The sequence below is a fragment of the Microtus ochrogaster genome, linkage group LG12 (genome assembly GCF_000317375.1).
Source record: "Microtus ochrogaster isolate Prairie Vole_2 linkage group LG12, MicOch1.0, whole genome shotgun sequence".
Taxonomy (NCBI): Eukaryota; Metazoa; Chordata; class Mammalia; order Rodentia; family Cricetidae; genus Microtus; species Microtus ochrogaster.
In genome coordinates, this window is record NC_022036.1 from 4,443,130 (window position 1) to 4,465,998 (window position 22,869).

Here is a 22,869-nt window from a genome sequence, read left to right on the forward strand (position 1 = left end):
GTGAGTGAGGGGAGCACCCTTACACACACACAGAGACCAAACAAGAAACAATGTGTATCCTACTGTCACGTGAGTGAGGGGAGCACCCTTACACATACACAGAGACCAAACAAGAAGCAATGTGTATCCTATTGTCACCCTATTCCCTGTAGGGAAGGTGACTCACTGAACCAGGGATTTGCTCTTTCTGTGATAGTGCCTGGCAAGGAAAGTCAGGGCATCCTCCTGTCTCTAACTTACAGAACTGGATTATAGGTTTGTGTTCTGCCAACCGCCCCACCTGGTTGTTTAAGTAAATGCTAAGGATTGACTTCAGTTCCTCATGGTTGGAGAGTAAGCACTCTTACCACTGAGCCATCTCCCGGTTCCTGTATTATTTTTGAATAATATGATTTTTATCACTTTTAATGCTAATTATGCATTTTATGACTTACCTTACAGTCATTATAGCCTCAAATTATTATATTTATCTATTTTAAAAACAAGATTTTAGCCAGTTGATCTCCATAAATCCAGTCATTCAGCTGTGTTAACCCTATAATTGATTTCACGTTATAGTCTACCACAAGATCTGATGTTTGTTTATTTTCAGAAGCCAATATTCATTTACATTTGTACATGGATTACTCTGTACCGCACACTGTCTTCCCACAGTGTGTTGTTTCTGTCTTGGTAGTTTTGCTTAATCTGAAGAGCTCCATTTAGTAGTTTCTGTATTGTATTCTACTGCTCCCAAATTTATTCTAACTGTGGTTATCTAAAACTGTCTTTATTTTGCCTTTAACTTTGAGAGATATTTTTGCTATGCACAAAATTGTTGGTTGGTAGATGTTAGTTTCTTCCAATTCTGTGCTGTCCCTATTTCCGTCATTTCTTTTGAAAGCAAGCTATAGTTTGGAAACTTTGAGTAGAGAGTATCCTTGCCTGTGGTTGTTCTTCAGATTTCTGTAAATCTGATTTTCAGCAGCTTCACTATGCAGAGTGTGGATTTCTCTCTATTTATTGTGCTCAGAAACTCACAGATTCTTGGTTTGTGTTTTAATGTTTTTCATCTGCCTTAAGTAATTCTCAGACACTAGTTGTCAACGTATTGCTTCTCTTTCTCTCCTTTCCCATAGAACACTAATTGTACACATCTTGCCATGCCTCATAATTTTGTTCAGCACTGTTTTTTAGATTTTTTTTTAGTTAATGTATGTGTTATGCATTTGTACATGTGGGTGCAGCACCTTCAGAGGCCAGAGGAAGAGGTCAGATGCCCTAGAGTCAGGTGATTGTGAGCAGCCATGGTGTGGGAGCTTGGACTGAGCTCCCATAATCTACAATAGTAGTAGCAGCCCTTACCTGTTGAGCCATCTCCTACCTATCAGGATCACTCAAAAATCTATTTCTCTCATCTGTGGTTTTTCTTCAGTTCTAGGCAGAATTTCCTACTTCTTAGCTTCCTTCAACCCTTCACTGATTTTAAGACATTGTTGATGAAAAATTCTAAGGTTCTGGTTGATGTTGCTGCCATACAAGAGGCTTAGAGATAAAGGTACAGATAACATTCTTTAACAACCTATGAGACCCCTTTGGAGTTTGAATGACCCGTTCACAGGGGTTGCCTAAAACCATCAGAAAGCACACATATTTATATACCATTCATAAGAGTAGGAAAATTACATTATGAAGTAGTAGCAAACAATGATTTTATGGTTGGGGGTCACCACAGCATGAGGAACTGTATTAAAGGTTTGCAGCATTAAGAAGGTTAAAAACCACTGGTCTAGAAGAAAGCTTTGACACCTTTCCGTTAGTACTGGTCCACTACAGGTTTGACTTTGCTCTGAAAACACGGTCTTTATTGCTAAAACGTGACCTTTACTGATAAACCGTGAGTTTTCCTATGTGTCAACTGCATCTCATAGCGGGAGTGCAGGAACCTTCTTGTTTTAGCTTGATGTCCACTACCATGTTTTCAGGTTCTGAAATGAATGACGTTTTTGACAAGGTTTCTTGGAGGTCTTTCCTGCAAGTATCGTAGGAAATACCAGAAGAAAAAAGGAAATCTTCAGGTAGAGTTTTTATTCTTTGTTTTCGAGGCTCTCCTTCTGAGGTCTGTGTTTGAGCTCTGGTTTGTTTGCTAATCTAGAGCTAATGAATGGGGCTGACAGCGGCCTCAGTTACTTTGCACTATGAGTGGCAAAATATTCAAGAGGAAAAAGTTTTAGGGAAGGTGGAGTTCTATGTTTTCTGTTCCTGAAGGACTTGTCTCTTGAAACCCTCATCGAAGGGTCTTGAGTTGTCTATTCTTTGGAAGAGACTATATTTTCCAGGTTTTTTTTCTTCCTCTCTATCTTTAGTGGGTCTTGTGCCAAAGATAAGTTTCTCAAGGTGAGAGCAGCTGACCTCTCACCATTATGCCCGAACATCTCAGATCTTTGTCCTCATTCTTAAGATACATTCTTTTGAATTTCCCTCATCAGATCTGATAAATTCTCACTACTTGTTGGCCTGAAAAAAAAAATGTTTAAGAGGTAGTTTGCAGGCTGTGAAATTCCAGATTACCTAGTTTTTTGTTTATGTTGAAATATCATCATATTGTCTCTTGTTTCAGAGAAGATTGTGTGCTGTGAAGCTGTCAGCTACTTTCCAATGATTGCAATTCTATGACCACTAGAATAGCTCTTACTCACCAATTGTCACGCCGTTGATTTTTTCTGCTCTTGAGTTCACTAGGATATACAACAAGATCTGTCTTGTTTGAATGTGTTAGGCATTCTGGATCTGAGAACTGGGACTTCTATAGAACTATAGAAAATTAATGGCAGTTACTTCTGCCAAAAATTACTCTGGTATGATTTTTTCTAACATTCACTTAGAGATCAGAGCAGGTACATGTTGAATTTTCTTAATATGCCCTCCATATCTTTTATTCATTCTTTTGCATTTTCCGCATTTTTTTGCTTTCCTCCACTTTAAATCCAGTCCAGTAATTTTTATTAAATTTCCTCTGTTCTAGATTCACTGCAATAATTTACATCTAATTTTGTGTAACCATCTATTTAATCTACTCAAGAACTGTTTTTATTTTGAACATTATATTTTAACTATCCTATTTTACATTTCTAATTCTGTTTGATATCTTATAAATATAGCTATGTAATGTTCAGACTTGTTTTACATTTTCTCCTTTGTTTCTGTCTGTTAAATGTGGTTAGTTTATATTCTATGCCTAACACTTCTCTGAACTCTACCTGTTTCCGATATATTGTTTGTGATGATTTCTATTCATAGTCTTTCCTGGAGTGTCTGTTGACTTTCTACAGCTGTCATTGGGAGGTGCTTCTTTTGTGTGGAGTTTTGTTTTTTTCCTCTGTAGCAATTCTTTGTATACATTGAAGTTAATGTTCTCCAGAAACAGTCTGTATTAGTTTCTACATACTTGAAATATTACCAAACTGGGACTATTTCAAAATATGTTATTTGCTTGGAGTTTTCAGTTAGTAAAAGTAACAATCATTTGGATTGTAAATCTATATGTGTGGCTAATGTGTAGTTAGTTATGAATCCTGAATGCTTTCCCCTCATCCTCTAGGAAAGCAGAGATAAGGAAGTTGTATTCATTTCTTTTTTGTTGGGTCACTTGTATTTCTTGCTAAACTTACTCTAAAGAAGGTCGCCTCTTGTCAGTGAGCCTTAAATCAAACCATTCACAAATGTGAGCTTGCTGGTGCTGTTGTGAGCTTGTGACGCCATAAAGTCACTCTTAATTCATTCTCCAAGGTTCTTAAAAGTCATGATGAAAGGTAGTTTCTGTGCTTGCTTCTTAGCGTCCCTATTTTTAGTTTATTTTGACTTTGCTTATCCCTTATTTTCATATCATAATGACACACTTATATTCTGTATTTGTAGTCTTTTGTGGCTTAACATGGGACATCTAATTGAAATAATTTTACAACCAAAAAATAACTTCCATAACCTCCTATTAGCATAATACTTGCAAGAATATATATCAACAATGAAGCATAGATGTTTATGCAGCTTTATGAATTTTTACAAACTCAAAACATCCTTGGATCAGTATTTAAAATGTTTAAAAACAATGTGTAAAACAAAACAAAAGTAAAAATAAACCAGATCCCAATTGGGGACATTCACTGTCTTATCCTCAGGTGAATGTTATTCTGAACTTTATTCGTAAAAATGGTTTTTCTGTTTTAAGTGACTGTATGTGTTAGGCTTATATCTGTGATAAATAGCTGAGAGAGAGGGAAACACTTGTTTGCTCATTTGCTCCATTGCTGTGGGCTGAGACAAGGAAAGACTACAGTGGTCAGGCAGGCTTTCTCGAGACTGCTCACCTCATCTTAGGAAGCAAAGAGGGGAGGAAAGAAAATGTCTGAGGTGAACTATAAGTCTCAAAGGTGCTCAACAAGTGACCCACTTCTAACTATGTCCTACTTCTTACTAGCCAATTAGTTTAGAGTCTAAAGTGAGAGCCTTCATGATCTAAGCACCTGCCAGTCAAGCTAAGAATTGAGAACTAAGCCTTCAACTAATGAGCCTTTTGGGGTGGACACCTCATCTTTAAACTACTGCAATGTATATATACCTCTTTTATATTAAGAATTTTTAATACAATCTTTTCGAGTTTTACATAGCTAACCCCATTCCCACTCCCTCTCCACTCCCTCTCCTTCTTTCACCCCGTGCTTCCTCCCAGCTCACCCCAGCCCCACCCACTCCTCAGAAAGGGTGAGGCTTCCCAATGAGTCAACAAAGTCTGACACTTCACTTCAAGGCAATAACAAGGCATTTTCCCCTATATCTAGGCTTAGCAAGGTATTCCTGCAAAGAGAATATGCTCTAAGATGCCAGTTCAAGCACTAGGGATAAATCCTGGTCCCACTGCTAGTGGAGTCACAGACTGCCCCAGCCTCATAACTGTCCCCCACAATCAGTGGGCCTAATTTGGTCCTATGCAGGTTACCCCACTATCAGTCCAGAACGAGTGAGCTCTCACTAGCTCAGGACAGTTGTTTCTGTGGGTATCACCTTCATGGTCTTGATCCTTTTGCTCATATTATCACCCTTTCCTCTCTTCTACTGGCCTCCAGTAGCTCAGTCCAGTGCTTTGCTGTGGATCTCTGCATCTGCTTCCATCAGTTACTGGATGAAGGTTCTATGATGACAATTAAGGTAGTCATTATAGCTTTCAAGTAAAATATGTATGCACTTCTATTGGGTAGAGAGACTTAAGGATGTTTAGCAAGCAGTTTTGTCTTTCATTTCAAAATGTTACTCTTAATATTTTAACTTAAATACAAAAAGTTATTGATTTTCCAGCTCTTGAAGTAACTAGTCTTTATTTTTATGTGATAACATGTTCCTTGTGAAAGTAGGGTTGTAAAAGTTTCACTGAAAATACATGTTGAGAGAATTTAGCAATATAAGAGTTGAGCTAATACTTTGAAAGAATACTTTAAACTATAGATTGTCAATAGATTGTTCCTTCCCTCACATGTGACTAGGCACATAGACTTACTATCTCAAAAGTTACTTCAGTGCTTTCAGAATTTTATAGCAGTGTCCCTTACTTGGAAGTATGAAGGGCTAAAACCATAAGCAAAACAAGAGAACTCAAGAAGTAAAAATAAGAAAGGGTGTAAAACTTAGAACTGATTTAGTAATAGGGACCCTGTGACAGAGGAAGAAAGAAGAACCAGCTCATGTATTGAAGAAGGCATTGAGGGGCCAGGGAGATGGCTCAGTAGTTATGAGTGCTTGCTGGTCTTCCAGAGGATCTGAGTTCAGTTTACAATAGACAGCTAACATCCAGCTCCAGGGGTCCCAATGCGCTCTTCTGTCCTCCACAGGCACCCAAATGTGTGCATGCAAGCACACACTGAATATTAAAATAAAAACATAATTTTGGAAGGTATTTAGAGATATATGGAAAAATCAAAAGGCCTAAGAGGGAGACTAATTTGGGAATGAAGGAGAAGAGAAAATGCATGGTACAGACCAGTCGTAATGTGATCACTCTTCTACATCTGACAGCGGTTGCTTTCCTTGGGACTCATTGTCGGCACTCCCTTCCTCACCTCACGGCCGTTTCTCCATTTTATCAATCCTCACGGCCGTTTCTCCATTTTATCAATCCTCACGGCCGTTTCTCCATTTTATCAATCCTCACGGCCATTTCTCCATTTTATCAATCCAGCAGACGCCATGTGCATCAGTTGCTTTTCTGCTGCTATTATAAAACGCACTGACAAAGTCACTTAAAGAAGGATTTGTTTTAGTGTACAGTCTGGTGTGATACTTCCTCATGACAGAAGCCACAGTGGCAGGAGTCTGAGGCAGCTCCTCAGCAGTCAGGAAGCAGTAGATGGTGAATGTCTGTGCTCAGCCCACTTTCTCCTTCTTATACAGTTCAGGGTCCGAGCCTAGGGAATGGAGCCACCCATAGTAGCAGAATCTTCCCCTCACAGTTAACCTAATCAAGATAATCCCTATGGACAGGCCCAGAGGACCATCTGCCAGGTGTTCCTAGATCTCATCAAGTTATCAGTTGCTATCAACTATCACACTGTGGACCACCAGTGTATGACCTGGGTAAAGTGGGAAATTGAAAGAAAATAAAAACACAGTTGTTAATTTATACTTCCTCTGCATTGGGGAGTTGTTAAGTCTTAAGTGATGTAGTGTGTCATTTAGCCTTTAGCCATTGAATCTGCTTTCCCGTAAAGATCGAGTCCGGGAACTGCATCTTCTAACCGGCATGAGGAAACAGACAAGAAAGTTGAGGAGTGGGAAGCTGGAGATTGTACAGGACTAGCACAGACCTCCTTCAGCCTTTGGGGCCCCCATGAAAAGACCTAAGTGGCTTTTTCCCAGGGGTTCTGCCCCTGGGATCACAAGCTACAGACTGATAAGGCTCAGCAGGACGTGGCAAAAAGCCAGGCCATGGCTACAAGGTTTAGTTTTAGATCCCAGCCTCAAAAAAAACCAGTCATTGCTTATCAGGTAGTGGCGGGGTGGGGAGGGGGCGGCACTGGCGCGCGTGCACTATACTCCCAAGATAAGTGCTTGGGCTGGGTCCCGAGCATTGGGGGTTAAGGGAATCAGAAACTGACCCAAACAAGTCCTGGGCAAACCAGAGCATCTGGCGGAGCTCCGCCCTCATCCCTCAAAGTGATCAATTGACTCCTAGGATTGGTCCCCTCCTCTGTGCAGCCCACCTACCACCAACCACTGAATCCCTGGGCTGTTTGTGTATTTCCTTTTCACAGCCCTGCAGGAAGGAAGCTCTGTAAGACACAGTCACAGGGCTGGGTAAAGGCCGCTGGGGTCTGCCACAGTCTGGTGAGAGACCTAAATTCTGAAGTCCCTGGGAGCCCGCGATGCTAGGACAACACGCGGAGCTCTGGGCTCAAGACTGCTTGCTGCTGTCGGTCAAAAGCGAGGTTTTGTGACTTCCCCATCTCGGCGGTGCCTGCATTTATCTACCTATCTCTCCAGCTCTTGTTCGATATGTTCATTTTCCACCCTGAAACTTAATTAAGAAAAGTCTATTAATTTCAGCCCTTAGACAGTTTTCACTAGGAAATATTTCAAAGTTACATAACGGAAATGTAGTTTTTCGGTTGCTGACGTTTTTTCACCTTTGTAATCTCCTCCTCTTTCCCGCTCCTGCTCCCCCCCCCCATTTTCTGAAACCTAGCCCCCAGCCCCATTCTTGGAAGCAGGTTAGTGTGTACTCTTCTCATATAACTTTTACCGTTTATATGTATTTTTATATAAGCAGCGTGCATTTTAATTCTGACGTTCAGCCTCCCCCGCTCCCCCCCCAACTCAAGGAGATTTTATCCTGACAAACTGTCAATCCTGACTTCTGTCAGAGTGGGACTTAGTTGTCAAATCAAAGCTCCTCACTTGCTGGGAATCCAGAGACCTGGATGAGAGAGCATATATACCGAATCCAGAGACCTCAGAATCCAGAGACCTGAACAAGAGAGGGTATGTACTTCCTGTCTCTTGGATGGCCTTTACCTGACAGGACCTGAATTCTGGTTATTTGGTTTTATTCCATTTGGTCCCTCTAAATAAAACCTGCCACTGAACCCTACCAGCCTAAGGGACTTTGATTGGAATTCATATGATTTATTTGGGAGAAAGGCTATTGAAAAGAGATGGGGAAAGAAAGTGTGGTTTGTGCGTGCATCCCAACCCTACTAGGATTCAAAGCACAAAACGCTCAATCTTGGGATGTCTGAATATTTATTTTGTCAAGATAGTCACACAGTTGTATTTATGCCTGGTGTTCTCTTGAGAACACGTATTAGCCCATCTGGTTAAGCCTTCCATCTGGGATATAGGTATTCATTTTTCATCTCCATCTTGCAGAAAATAAAAGAGGTGTAGATCGAGTAGCTTAAATCCCCACAGCTGGTAAAGTGTGCCACTGAGATTTGAATCAGTCCCACCACCAACAGCCCTTCTCCGCATTTTACTTATTAGACCTGGCAGTGTAACAGCTGGCGTCACCACCCAGATAGGACCAGGCGTTTCATAAAGGGAGGTCAGCTGGTTGTCAGGCAGGACCGGCTTCCCAGAACAAAGTACTTCAACTGTCTATTGTTCCTTTGAAATGTTATTTTTGCATTTACCAAAGTAACACACATAACGGTGAGATCAGTGTGGTTATATGCAGTATCCTCTCTCCTATTTCTCAGATTAAACAGTATTGACAGGAAGAAAGGTTTCTTTCCTTTCTCATCCCCAGTACAAAAACAAAAGCATATTCAACTATCCCTGCAATTCGTGTGCGTTTCCCTAGGCAATATATCAAGGTCCATCCATCCTAAACTAAACAGGGATTTGGGTTCTGCGTAAGCGTTCGGTAAGTCAGAATGCACATGCCTTGGTTGGTTCATCCTGTACCTTCCTAGTAAACAGAAATAACCCACTGAAGTTTTAATAAAATGGCCATCCACATTGCTAGGATGAGACCTTTTCTAGGTGTCCCTAATCCACCTCAATGCCTTGTCGCCTGAGCCAGCGACACAAAGAAGCGTTGTCTCCTGGCAAGCGCCGCCCCTCGGGCTCCCACTCCAGCCGGAGGAAGTGGGAGGAGACTGGCTAGGAACCCCTCCTCTTCTCTGGCTTGGGTCTCCTCCCCGCTCGGCTCCAGGCTTTCGGCCGCTGCTCCGAGACACCGCGGTACTCTGCAGAGAAGCCCCTGGCTAGCTCGCTTCCGCGGCCCTTGCAGCGCAAAGACAGCTGCACTGGTGGAATCGCAGGGTGAGTGGCCCTCAGGGAAAGTCGGTGGGCGAAGGAGCCTGTGACCCGGGTTGGACGCCGGGGTTGGAGGCGGGCCGAGCGGGAGACCAGGGCTACTCCGGGGACGCTGGCGACCTACGAGAGGGACCTCGGTGCTGCGGGCCTGGGTGTGTCCAGATCTGGACAGCGGCTGCCTGGTGCTTCCTGCCAGCCTTCTGACGGGGATTTTGCTGTGCTCCGAGGCTGAGCATCCCACCCCACCCCCCTCACTCCCACCCCGGACCCCGCGATCTTGCTCCTACTGGCCTGGGTCTGACAGTGACGTTTGTGTGCAACCGCTTTGTGTGGGTGAGTTCTAGACAGGCCCCATCAGCAGTAGCACATCTAATGCGCGGCTTCAGAGGACGGGGCTGGGCGTGGGCGTACTTGTCACACAGGTAGCTGATGATAGAGCACCATTTCATCCTACGGCTTCTTGAGCCTAACAAACAGGATCACTAGGACCCAGATCGCTGGCCCACTCCGCATTGTTCACAGGGGCCTGGAGTGTGGGTGTGTGTAGAGGAGAGGGCAGTCTCTGGTCCAGAGGCCTGGAGAATCCGCAGCCTGAGATTTTCCACTTGGCTGCCCTCCTCCTCTGCTAGCCAAACCTCCCTCCTCCAGCGCCCCCTCCCCTCCTCTGACGTCACCCACGTACTCTGCAGACTGGCCATTAGAGGGAAGGCAAAGGAGGTGAGGGGGCGGCTTTCGTCAGGCTCCAGCTTAGTTGTGGCTGCCCCGGTGGTGTGGATAGATCTTTATCACACAGCGTATTTGATAGAATTCCTCTGGGGCAAGCAGACCCACAGCTAAGAAGCAGCACCTGGGCTTCTAATGGCAAAGGGTGGGTCAGAATCCTCAAATACCTCGTTTTTAGTAAGCCAACGGGAAAAGTGAACAAGTGTAAGGTAGAGGGAGACAGCCCTGTGAGCCCTGAAATGCAGGGTTCAGTGTGGTAAGACAGGAACATGGGACCATAAACCCAAGTTTTTAATCTTACTCCTGCGGAGGATGGGATGGAGGGATCCAAGGTGGGGGACTCCAAAGACACTTCTTTGCAATACTGATGCTGTTAATCTTACCAAGTAAAAAGCTTAACTTTTTAACTGTTGTATTATTCTTCTGAGTGCATTATACATTCTTTGCGATGTGTGAATGAAACAATTTCTTAAGCTAAAATTAAATAAAGATGTGGTGGGAACTGTCTAGGGTGGAGTGTCAAAGAAAGAACTGGATACGTTTGAATTCTAGGTTAGCAGAGCATGGTGGATGTTGGGAAAAGTCTCCGATGTATAAGGAAAAAGAAAAAAAGCCTTCTTAGAAGAAAGGGACATTGAAAAGAGAAGACACAGAGAATTGTGTTTCAGATATTAGTGCAAGGTGAGGCTAGCCGTTTACAGAGAAGTACCCCAGGTGTGCCTTTACCCTCAAATCCATCTCTCAGTCACACATCCACGACAGCTACCTAGGGAATGCAGATCTGAAATCAAAGGGAAGTGCAAGCTGTGAGGGATCCTTTTCCCCAAGATGGCCACACCTCCCTTTTCATACATCCTTCTCTGGGAAGGCCATGTTTGGGGCTATGGGACTGCTTTGTGATCGAATTGGAATGTCTGCTTTCTCCCTGCTGTACAGATTGTACCTGGGATAACTTTTGCACTGACAGAGATGTTAGTAAGTTCAGTGGGACCACAGCTATCACACGGGAGAGAGGATAAGAGCTGGAGGGGGGGGCAATTTAAAGGATGAAAATTTGTATGAAGAAAAACACTTGCCCCCTTCCATCCCCAATGTGACCAGGCTACTATGTCTAACTGGGGCTTCCATGGATATATATGCATATAAAGAAAATCTTGGAACTTAGCAAACACTAACATATTCTTGCTGCTTAAGAACCTCTGCTTTTGGGTAGAGAGATAGCTCAGTGGTTAAGAGTATTATTGTTTGATTTCCAGCACACACATAGTACCTTAAAACCACCTATAACTCCAATTCCAGAGACTCCAACTCCTTCTGAGCTCTGTTAGCTCCCGCAGGCACACGACCAACGTACATTCTACTCAAACACATATTGTACTAGGGGTACTATTACTGAGATGAAACACCATGATCAGAAGCAAGTCGGGGAGGGAGGAGCTTATTTGACTTATACCTCCACATCATAGTCCAATCACTGAAGGAGGTCAGGACAGCAGCTCAAGGAGGGCTGGAACCTGGAGGCAGAAGCTGATGTAGAGGCCATGGAGGGGTGCTGCTTACTGGCATGTTCATCCTTTTTCTTTTGTTTCTTTAACTAGAACCCAAGACCACCAGGCCAGGGATAGCATCACCAACAATGGGCTAGCCCTTCCCCATCAATCATTAGGTAGGAAAATACCCTACAGCTGGAACTTATAAAGGCATTTTCTCAATTGAGGCTCCCTCCTTTCAGATGATTCTGTCTTGTGTCAAGTTGGCATAAAACTAGCCAGCACACACACATGCACATAAAACAGATAAATATTTTTAAAAGAACTGTACTCCAGCTCTGCATTTCCTGGATTGGGAGCCTAGGTTCATTATTTACCCACCTATGTGATATTAAGCAAGTGACAAATTCCCTGACCACTCAAAAGATTTGGGGTTTTATCCCCCAGAAACTGTACAGTGGAGAAAGTGATAATATATGCCTTTTAAGTTTGTCAGAATTAAGCAAATTTAATAAATTATGTGCTGCAATATAAGAAAGTTGATGACTGTAATTACTGCTGTTGCTACTCTATTGTTACCACTGTCTTAGCCACAGAAAAAAAGGTTCAAAACGTACACAGGGGCTTGAAATTCTCACTAAAAATATTATCTAGATCATTCTAAATAGATGCCAAATAGATTTAAGTCATGTACACACAAACTATCTCAAGAGAACAACTAGTGAGTTAGGTGTATAAATATGAATTCTCTTCTCAGAGGGTGTGACTTCCACATTGTGGAAAGCATTGGCCAAGACAGAGAGGTTTGGTGGGTCTCTCCTAAGGGAATGTGTGCAGTGAGAGGAGATGTGCAGCTGGATGTCATTTGGGGTACGATGGAGTGTCTAGGGAGATATGTGGAAATTGATTAAGTGCGTGACTGAATTTCAGATCCTGGAGCACATACATGAAAGTGATCCTAGGAAACTCCCCTGTCTCTGATCTATGCCCGCTCCCCGGTTTCAGTTACTAGTGTCCATTTGTAGTTTTGTGGGGCATTCAGCATCTATGGATATATTTTTAAAATTCTTCCACTCTTACTACAAGGGGGTATGGATGGGCCAATTAATTATCTTCATGTTCCCCTTCATCTATCCATCTTCTCTGCTCTGCCTCCTCCTCTATATCTCACTTCATCCTTTAATAACCTTAATTAAGCTTCCTATTCTTCCTATTGTCTGACTTGTGCCTTAGATTAGTTTTTTTTCCAGAGCAAATTTTGAATTTCCTCCTCTGGGTACAACTTAACTTAGAAAAGTAGAGTTCCCGAAGACAGAAGGGTGGCACTGGGGATGCGAGTGGGGAAGCAGAAAGGAAGTCGGAAATGGGAGCAGAGTTTGTCCTAGGTGATAGTTTGAGGGACGAAGGGAAGAGAAGTAGAATCTGTCCTGCTCTGAGAGCTCGAGGGAGGGAGAAGAAGCTGCCACTGTCGTGGGTAGTAGCTTCGAGGGAGAAGGGCATCGGCTGGAGACTTGCAGGAGCTGCCACTCCACCATATGGAAGGTCACACTGGGGAAGGGTCTCTCCAGTGGACACAGGTGAATCTCTGTAGATTTCTCTTCAAGGACAAAATGTTACTAGAGTCCTTTCAGAAGAATAAGGGTAGGAACAGACCCAAGAGAGACTTGGAAACGAGATTCCTTCAGTCCAGACATGAATTACTAAAGAACCAAATTGGGTTAATGGCAGTGTGCTGGCAAACTGTCAGCAAAGATATCGTCAGGGCTTGTGGCCAAGTGGAAATGGGAAGAAATAGGAAGAGTGGACATACTGTGACTCTCTCTGCACAGTGTGCTGCTGTCCTGCTTGTTTATGGGCACCAGGAAAGGCGAGGAAGGGGCAAGTTCCTCCCTAACTTCTGTTGGCTGGTTAGCTATTCTCTGAGAGGGGTAAAAAGTCAGTGCTGGTATTTAACAGCTAAAAGCATTAGGTTCATGAATTTTACCTATAGAAGCTCTTCTTTTCTGCAAGAAAAGGTGTTTTGTGTTTCAGAGGCAGAGACTCGTGTAGCCAAGTCTGCCCTTGAACTCCTGACATGGGCCACACCACTGGCTCAGTTCCGGGAGGTAGCCGTATTACACGACGGCACATAAGGTGGCTTAACATAATAGGATTTTATTTTCTCTCAGTTTGCCTCTGCTTCCTAATTGCTAAGATTTCAGAAGTTCACCACCACACACAGCTCCAAATTTAAGGATTCTGTAAGTGAGGGACATGCCACAAGTCAGTGGTCCACTTTTTTCAGCAGGTACTTGAGTTTATTAGCTACCTAGGACAGAGGTCTTTCCATCCATGGATGTGGAATTCGAAGTGGTGTGGGAGAACTGTCTGTGTTCTGTCAATGTATTTAATGTATTTTATGTATTTTAATGCATTTAATGTATTTTAATGTATTTAATATCTGTGTTCTGTCAATGTATTTTAATAAAACACTGATTGGCCAGGCAAGAAGACAGGCGGGTCAACCAGACAAAAAGTAGAGGCAGGGCAATGAGAACATGAGAGTGCTGGAAAGGAGAAAGCCCATTCCTCCCATTCCTGCCCAGACCACTGAGACGCAGGATACTGAGAAAAGTACCTGGCTGAGAAAGGTACTGAGCCACGTGGCTAACATAGATAAGAACAATGGGTTAATATAAGCTACAAGAGCTAATGATAAGACTGAGCTAATGGGCCAATCCGTTTTATAACTTATGGAGATCTCTGTGTGATTTTCTTTGGGACTTGCCAGCTGTGGGGTACCAGGCGGGACAGAAACCCCAAAAAGCCGGCCCTCATGTTACATCGAAGCACTCAGCTCAAGGTCTTTTCCAGGGATCCAGAGAGATATGTAAAAATGTATGCCATAGCCATTATTCCTTATGCTCAGCATTAGCCTTAACATTAGCTGCAAAATAAGAGAACTGTGCAGTCACCATCAATAAATGCTCAATCTGATGGTTACAATACTCAACAGCAGATTCGAATACTCCCTTGTGAATATCCCATATTATTCACAAATATAAGTGAGTGATTGACTCTTAACCAAACAAGTACAAGAGCAAATGTGTAGTGTGTGCACATGACTGAACACTGGTGGAAGATTGTAGAGAAGCATTGAATCGAAGCTCCCAATGAAGGGTATTTGGGATCTGGTATATACAGGCAACACTCTTCTCAGTTATGTCTTAGGTGCAAGGAAGAATCTGCCATAACTTCATAATTTGCTACATTCTGCTTCTGGTTGTCTGGCATGTGGTATTCAGCCACAGAGAGTTTTCGTGTTTCTCTGATTCAGCTTGGGACCGACTGAAACTGGAGATGCCTGACTTTTCTGCCTGGTGTTCTAAATGCTCCCAACTGAAGTTAATAATCCCAACAAGGAAACCAAAATAAATGGGAGAGGTGCGAAAGCAGAGCAATTTATACCACTGCACCAGTTCTCAGAGGCGTCCCCATCAAATAATTACAATTAGGGTGGCTTAAAAATGATGCTGTTTTATATCTGCAAAGTTCTAGAGCGGTGGTTCTCAACCTGGGGATCCCAATCCTTTGGGAGTCAAACAGCCCTTTCACAGGGCTTGAGTGTCAGATATTTATAATTCATAACAGTAGCAAATTTGGAGTTCTGAAGTCGCAATGAAACAATTTTATGGTGGGGGGGTCACTACAACGTGAAGAACTCTATTAAAGGGTTGTAGCATTAGGATGGTTGCGTCACAGTTCTGGAGGGTTAAAATATTCCAGGCTTCAGTAGTGCTGATTCCTTCTGGAGTTTCAGAGGTAGAATTTGTACCATGCCTCTCTTATAGCTTCTGGGTTTTGCCAGCAAGCTTTGTTATTCATCAGTCTTCAGACACATCTTGTCATTCTCTGTCTCCATCTTCTAATAGCACTCTACTCTATGTGCCAATCCCTCAGTTTCCAAATCCAACATGGCCTCATGTTGACTAGGTAGCACCTCCAGACCCTGTTTCCAAAACAAGTTGCATTCATCGATAACAGAGGGTTAGGAAATCAAACTACTGTCTTTGGGAGACACGATTCTACCATCATCTCTTCTTTCTGTGTTGTTTCCCTCAGTGGTAGAAGAGAATCTTGCACTCTCTAAGTTTGATCATGAGGATGAATTAAATACGTGGATACTGAGACTCAAGTTGTCTCAATGTCCGTCTTTTTACACAGTAATGTCATTGCTACAGCTGGTAGAAGTACCTTGCTTGGGTTTTGATTTTTTAATCATTCTTTGCTAAACTGGGTCTTTGGTCTTTTTCTCTGTAGAAACCAACAGAACCATGACGACTCCTTCTGCTGCCTTTGAGTCCCTTATGACTGGAGTGACAAGCTGGGATATCCCTGAGGATTCTGTCCCATGTGAACTGCTTCTTATTGGAGAGGCTTCATTTCCTGTGATGGTGAATGACATGGGCCAGGTCATCATTGCTGCCTCTTCCTATGGCAGAGGGCGCATGATCGTACTAGCTCATGAGGACTACTTGGTGGAAACCCAGCTCTTTGTCTTCCTTGTCAATGCTGTGGGATGGCTCCGTTCCTCCTCTAAGTCTCCCATTGGCATACACCCAGCATTAGAACCATTGGTGAAAATCCTGGAGAGTTGTGGAATAGACTCACAAATTGAACCTGAAGTCAATGACTCCCTGGGAGTTTACTGTATTGATGCCTACAGTGAAACCATGGCTGACAAACTAGTCCAGTTTGTGAAACGCGGAGGGGGCTTGCTCATAGGAGGCCAAGCCTGGGATTGGGCTAACCAGGGCGAAGATGAAAGAGTTCTGTTCACATTTCCTGGGAATCTGGTGACCAGTGTAGCTGGTGTGTACTTCACTGAAATTAAAGCGGACACAAGTTTCTATAAAGTCTCTAAGAAGATGCCTAAGATCCCTGTCTTAGTTAGGTGAGTATCTTACCACGATGGGAAGTTGGCCTCATATTAAATGCAGACATCATTCCATCTGTGGGTTCCTTCTAGACTTAATAGAAAAGAATAGACATATATTTGCTACAGTCAATTAGATTTTTTTAAAAAATAATCCGAGTCTCAGGATGGGCAAGGTTTCATTGACACTACCTCCACAGACCAAGCCACTTTTCTCTTTGAAAAGAATTCCTACTAAATCTGATATTCCTCAGCACTTAGCTTAATAAAAATATTGTTTACCTCAAGAATTGCCATGATTTGACAGGGAGATTCATAGAAGATTTCCTTACAGTGAAAAGGAAAATATTAGGAAAAGAAAATCATAGAGCAATCCTATGGGCCAAAGTCTGGAAGGCGGTGAGTATTTGGAAATGTTTGCATGGGTTTAGGAAGGAAACAGAAATTTGTAGATTTGGAAGTTGAGTTTAAAAGAGACAGTACAGTTATATGTATAATGCTAGGCTTTGGAAGAGGACTTTTATCTCTGGGGTCAAATGGTCATCTAAGAATGAAGATGACGGATGCTGGTACAGGGGCAAGCTTCACTGAAGGTTCCAGAGAGTGTATCCCGATCTGTGTTATACACATATGGTGTTGTACATGCAGCAGATTAATAAGCACTTAGCAGACATTCATTAGGTGTATGATTAGATTGAGGAATGTGGAGTATTAAAAGCTGTGGTCCTCTCAAGAGCAGAAAACGTCACTAGGTCACTTTCCATTATACATAAAAATCCTTAGCTTTCTCATAAAAATTAACACTGTTAGTTCCAACTAGTGGGAACAAAGTGAGGAGGATCCAGGGAGGCCTTTAGAAGGATGATAAATAAGCTAAATTAATCAATCTTCATAACAGATTAATCAGATAAACTGTGTCCTCTCTATTTTTGGAAAAAAGTCACCTTGTCTCATTTTAACCCCAAATTGGAGCTTCAACAAGAAGTGCAAACTATCTTTCTGTTTACCCATTAGTTATTCCAGAATTTATTGAATATATTGTTTCAGATATTATTTCTTATCGTAAGACTGAGGTACAAAGATTTGAGAATGAATGGCATGGGAGTATCTCTAATGACAATATCTGGAAGACATTTAAAAAGCCAAATAAGATGTGATGCATTATAGTGCAGAAGAATTTGGAAATGGATCTAAAGCTAGTAGCTGTACAGTGTTTCCTTAGAATGTCCTTCCAACTCTTTCCACCTAGAAGGAGAGTGTTGGGATACAACCTCTGGTTTACCCTTTTAGGTACCATTCCCTTCAGATCTGGTTAATGTGATCCTGTGTGTTCCCAAAGTCAATAGGCATACAAGGAAATGAATGTTCAACAAGTGATCATAGCCTGCATATTCAAGTGCCCTAAACACTTAAATAGCATGTTGAAATCTAAATGAGCCAACCTTCAAGTTGACATTATATGTGTCCCTTCAATCCTGAATATTAGTAAAATGATATTATCCACAGAAGAATCTTTTGACTTTCAGATTACTATAAGAGATTTCTGAGTTTTGCAAGTTGTGTCCCCAAGTGACTTAGAAAACATCGGGGTGTTGGGAGAAGCTTTTAGTTCATTCCCACTTGCCCAGCCCTGAAATAATCACGCAGAAACTATATTATTTGCAATACTGTTTGGCTAATAGCTTAAGCATATTTCCAGCTAGCTCTTATACCCTAAAGTAACCCATCTCCATTGATCTCTGCATCACCATGAGGTCGTGGTCTACGGGGAAAGTTTTGGTGGGCTCCAGCAAAAGTGTATGTCTCTGGGTGGCAATGTGTCTTCTTACTGACTCTGCCTACTCTCTCTATGTATATCTCTTTCAGCCTGGCTTTACTTTTGACAGAAGTTTCTGTCCCTCCTGGTCTCGCAGTTGTTAAGTCCCAAAGAAATCACACAGAGATCTCCATTAGTTATAAACTGATTGGCCTTGTACTCAGGCTTCTTATTAATTAATTCTTATGTCTTATATTAGCACATTATTCTTGTCTGTGTTAGCCACGTGGCTTGGTACCTTTTTTTGGTGAGGCAGTCACATCTTGCTTGCTCTGTGTCTGGCTTCCTCTCTGTCTGCATGACAACTGCAGACTAAAACTTCCCTCTTCCCAGAATTCTCGTTGACCCACCTCTACTTCCTGCCTGGACACCCCACCTATACATTCTGCCTGGTTACTGGCCAGTCAGCATTTATTTAAAATACAAGTGACAGGGTACAGACCTTTGTCCCACAGCACTTTACCCTGTTAAGCCATTTCCCAAAAGCAGCTTCTTTATTAACCAATGGCAATAAAACATATTCAGAGCATATATCACCTCCCACATCATTGGGGTAGGTATAGATGAGTATTTGCAAGAAGGAGCTGCAGATTGTTAGAGGTTATTGGTAGTTCTGTGCTGAATATATGTAGGATAGAGCAAATCAGTAAAGTCAATAATTGTTTTATTTAAAAGAATCAGCAAAGTGATAACCACTAGATAAGCTGATCATGACAATAAAGGAGAATTAAAAATGTAAAGAAGGGAAGTAAGATCATTAATATGGATCTACAGATATTAAAAGGGTAATAAGAGAATTTGCATAATCTATACCAGAAAATGCTTCGATAACTCAGGTGAAACGGACAGACATTGATAGACACATGTAAACAGAGACTGTGCATTGGTTTCCTGGTTGTCCAGACCCAAAAAATCACACAGAAACTATATTAATAACAACACTGTTTGATCAATGGTTCGGGCATATTTCTAGCTAGCTCTTATATCATAAATTAACCTATTTCTATTAATCTATATATTACCATGAGGCTGTAGCCTACCTGTAAGGTTCTGGCATCTTTCTCCTTCAGCAGCTACGTGGCATCTGCCTGACTCCACATTCTTTTTCCCAGCATTCAGTTTAGTTTTCCTGCCTAGCTCTATTCTACCCTACCAAAGTCCAAAGAAGCTTCTTTATTAACCAATGGTAATAAAACATATTCACAGTGTACAGAGGGGAATCTCACATCATCTCTCTTTTTTGTCCAAATAAAAAGGAAGGTTTTAACCTTGACATAGTAAAAATTACATATAACAAAATAAGTATCAAGAATGAATTACAGTTAGAAAAATTCTTTGTGAGTCTAAAGCATCATATCTAATTTATCTTTTATCATAACTAGTGAAAACTATAACTTTCTTCAACTCCACCAAAGGCACCAGAAGGATATAATATTACCTTAGTAAACAGGAAGTGAATTATAAGCAACTTTCAAAACTCTAAAATAGACAGAGGCATCTTGTTGCCTGGACAGTCACCCAAATTTCTTTTGTAATGTTGTTGCATTCATCTTCAGCCTATAGGCCCATAATATCTGGCAAACTTTTCCATGAAGCAGGAAATTTGAAAGACTGTTTTGCCTGCATTGGTAGTTTTTCAGTTACTTTTGTTTGTATCCTCTATAATGTCTGGCAGACTCTTTCATGAAGTAGGAACTCTGAAGGACTCTCTCACCTTCTTTAGGCAAGTTCAGCAGTCATTTTTCTGTGGGTCCTGCATGTCCAGTTTATATAACATACCATCAAGACCACTTCCTTGCTCAAATGGCTAACCAACATCATAAGGAGCCTCTTCAGTGCCCATTTTCTTCTTGAAGTAATTGGTACTGCCAGAAGAAGATGTATGTCAAGTATAGTCTAAGTTCTTAAAACTTTTTAAATGCCATATTCTATAGATCTCTGAAGTGTTGAAGATTATCTATCTAACTGAAATATATTTCTATATATCTAGAAAACATAACTAACATGACTACAAGTTTGACTATTATAAATGATTATCTATTAATCTGAAATATTTAATTATACATTGCATTTTTAAATGAGCTATATAAACATAATACCTTAAATAAGAGTACAAATACACATATAAAAAACTGACTCTAAATTTTATATCAATAAACCAAAGTCCATACCAAAGTAAAGTATTCATTTCTTTATCATATTTCTCTTTAAATGAAAACAAACATTTATAAACAATCATTCTGGGAATTTGGGCATAGTTTTCTCCAAACTGCTTCCTGCTGTTTGCTAGGTGAAGTAACTTTAGGGTTCATGGAGACCTTTCAGGTGGTCTTGTTTTATCAAACCACATTAGCTTAGAAGGAATCTACAGGTTCTCATCTTCTATAAAAACAGAAACAGAATCTCTTTTCCAAAGTAACATATCCTTAGAGTCAGATTTTCAAGTCATGATACCTTTAAAATATACATGTTGGTTTAGTTTAGCAGGTCCCAGAATCAAATGTTTTTCAGCAGTTAACTCATTAATAGTAAAAATCCAATGAAAACACAGTAATACACATAATACAGACTCTCTGTGTATATTCCATCTTTACAGGACTTATTTTTTAATCTATTACTTTTTAACATTTATTTTACTATCTTTACTCCATTAATCTATGACTGTCTATACTCTTTCTTCTCTCTCTCTCCTAAACCCATGTACATTTATCTAACACTGTGACACATTCAGAGGTATTTTTGTTTGAGTCTGTCTTATTGTGTATCTGTAATCATTTTCTGACATGGAGAGGGTTTTTTTTTTTAATGCCAAGCAGCATGGCTAGGACTATTGCTGTGGCTTTGCCTGTTGCCCCATTCAACATGGCAGATGTATGTTCACCACCTCTATGAGCCATGCTCATTGCCCCAGATCCAGGGACACAGTTGGTCTGGGTTGCCATAAAGCAATTTGTAACAAGCTGCTCACAAACCCCATTTAAGTGCTCTGTAGCAGAAATTCTGGGAAGAGCCAGAGCCTGTCATGCTGTCAGCACAAATCAGGCAGTTTTTGCTGCTAACACTGAGTCAGAAAGCCTTCTCTTAAAGGAGCCATGCCTCTGCTCACTACCAGCAAACAGAGGCTTTCTGAAAATATGCAGGTACCACAAAGCTCTAATTGACTCCCATTTTTTGTGGGTCTAGAAGCCCCCCTTTTTTTTTAAAGCTTAGGCGTTAAATGAATGCACATTGCCCCCACGTTGAATGCCTTTATGTAAATGGAAGTTGTGCATTAGTTTCCCAGCAACCCAGACCCAAGTAATCACACAGAAACTATACTAATTACAACACTGGGAAATAGTTCAGGCGTATTCCTAGCTGGCTCTCATATCATACATTAACCCATTTCTATTCATCTATGTATCACCACAAGACTGTGGTCTACCAATCAGGTTCTAGTGTCTTTCTCCTTTGGCAGCTACATGGTATCTGCCTGACTCTGCTTTGTTTCTCCCAGCATTCAGTTTAGTTTTCCTACCTAGCTCTATTCCACCTTGTCATAGGCCAAAGAAGTTTATTTATTAACTAGTGGTAATAAAACATATCCACAGAATACAGAAGGGAATCCCACATCAGACACAAATTATGAAGCTAAACATAAGAAAAGAGACAATGTATACTAAAATAAATTGAATGGTAGTTAAAGCACCCCAGTTCTGTATGGAAGTTGGTTTCCTGGATTAAATTCTAGAAGACATTAACAGTAAAGCAAGTAAAAAATATACAGTTTTCAAGGTATGGTGGTACATGCTTTTAATCCCATCACTCAGGAGGAAGATATTGCTACATCTCTGCACTATGGTGGTACATGCTTTTAATCCCATCACTCAGGAGGCAGATATTGCTACATCTCTGCACTGTAACTTCCAGACTACATGGTGAGTTATAGGCCAACCAAAACTACATAGTGAAAGGTTGTAAATAGTAATAATAATTATTATTATATTATATAATTACTATATGTTTATATAAAAATACAGTATATATAATTATATATTTTAATATCATAGCTATTATAATAATAACAAAACTACAATGATAATGATAACAATAATAAAAAAGCTAGAGATGTTTGTTCATTGGCAGAGCTCAATGTGAAATACATACCATCCTTAGACTAATCATCATCACTTCAACCTCATCATCCTGTGTGCTGGATGGTCCAGTGTTCACCACCTGTTAGCTAAAGATAGTTGTGTAGATAAACAGCTTTCTGTGTTAGCATGAGAACTTGAGCTGGATTCCCAGGAGTCTCCCCAAAGAAGAAGGAGGAGGAGGAAGAGGAGGGGAAGGGGGAGGAAGAGGGGGAGAGGGAGAGGGAGAAGAAGAAAGAAGACAGCTAGTCAGGGTAGTCTAATTGTAATCTCAGCATTGGGTAAGGAGAGCAGAAGGATGTCTGGGGCTTGCTGACAGGCAGTCCAGCTCAGTTGGTGAGCTCAAGTTCACCAAGAGACCCTATCGTATAAAATAAGGCAGAAAGTGGTTGATAGAGGAACGGCCACATCAAACTCACACACACACACACACACACACACACACACACCAATGAAATAATAAAGCCAGTGAAAAACACTTTTAAAGGGAGAGGAAATCTACAGAGC

At 41.4% G+C, this 22,869-nt stretch overlaps 1 protein-coding gene across 3 annotated transcripts in view; it reads left to right on the forward strand.

Moving 5' to 3' along the window:
* The window catches only part of LOC101990365 (TRPM8 channel-associated factor 1), a 46,644-nt gene that overhangs the window by 9,001 nt on the left and 14,774 nt on the right, over nucleotides 1-22,869 (forward strand). For 2 of the 3 annotated variants that reach the window (XM_013352473.2, XM_005363807.3), the window contains exon 2: nucleotides 15,798-16,431. In XM_013352473.2, coding sequence (XP_013207927.1) covers nucleotides 15,812-16,431 — 620 coding nt within the window. In that variant the 5' untranslated portion in view covers nucleotides 15,798-15,811. Of the gene's footprint in view, nucleotides 1-9,186; nucleotides 9,292-15,797; nucleotides 16,432-22,869 lie in introns of those variants that run through there. The other variant, XM_005363808.3, reaches the window with a different exon arrangement.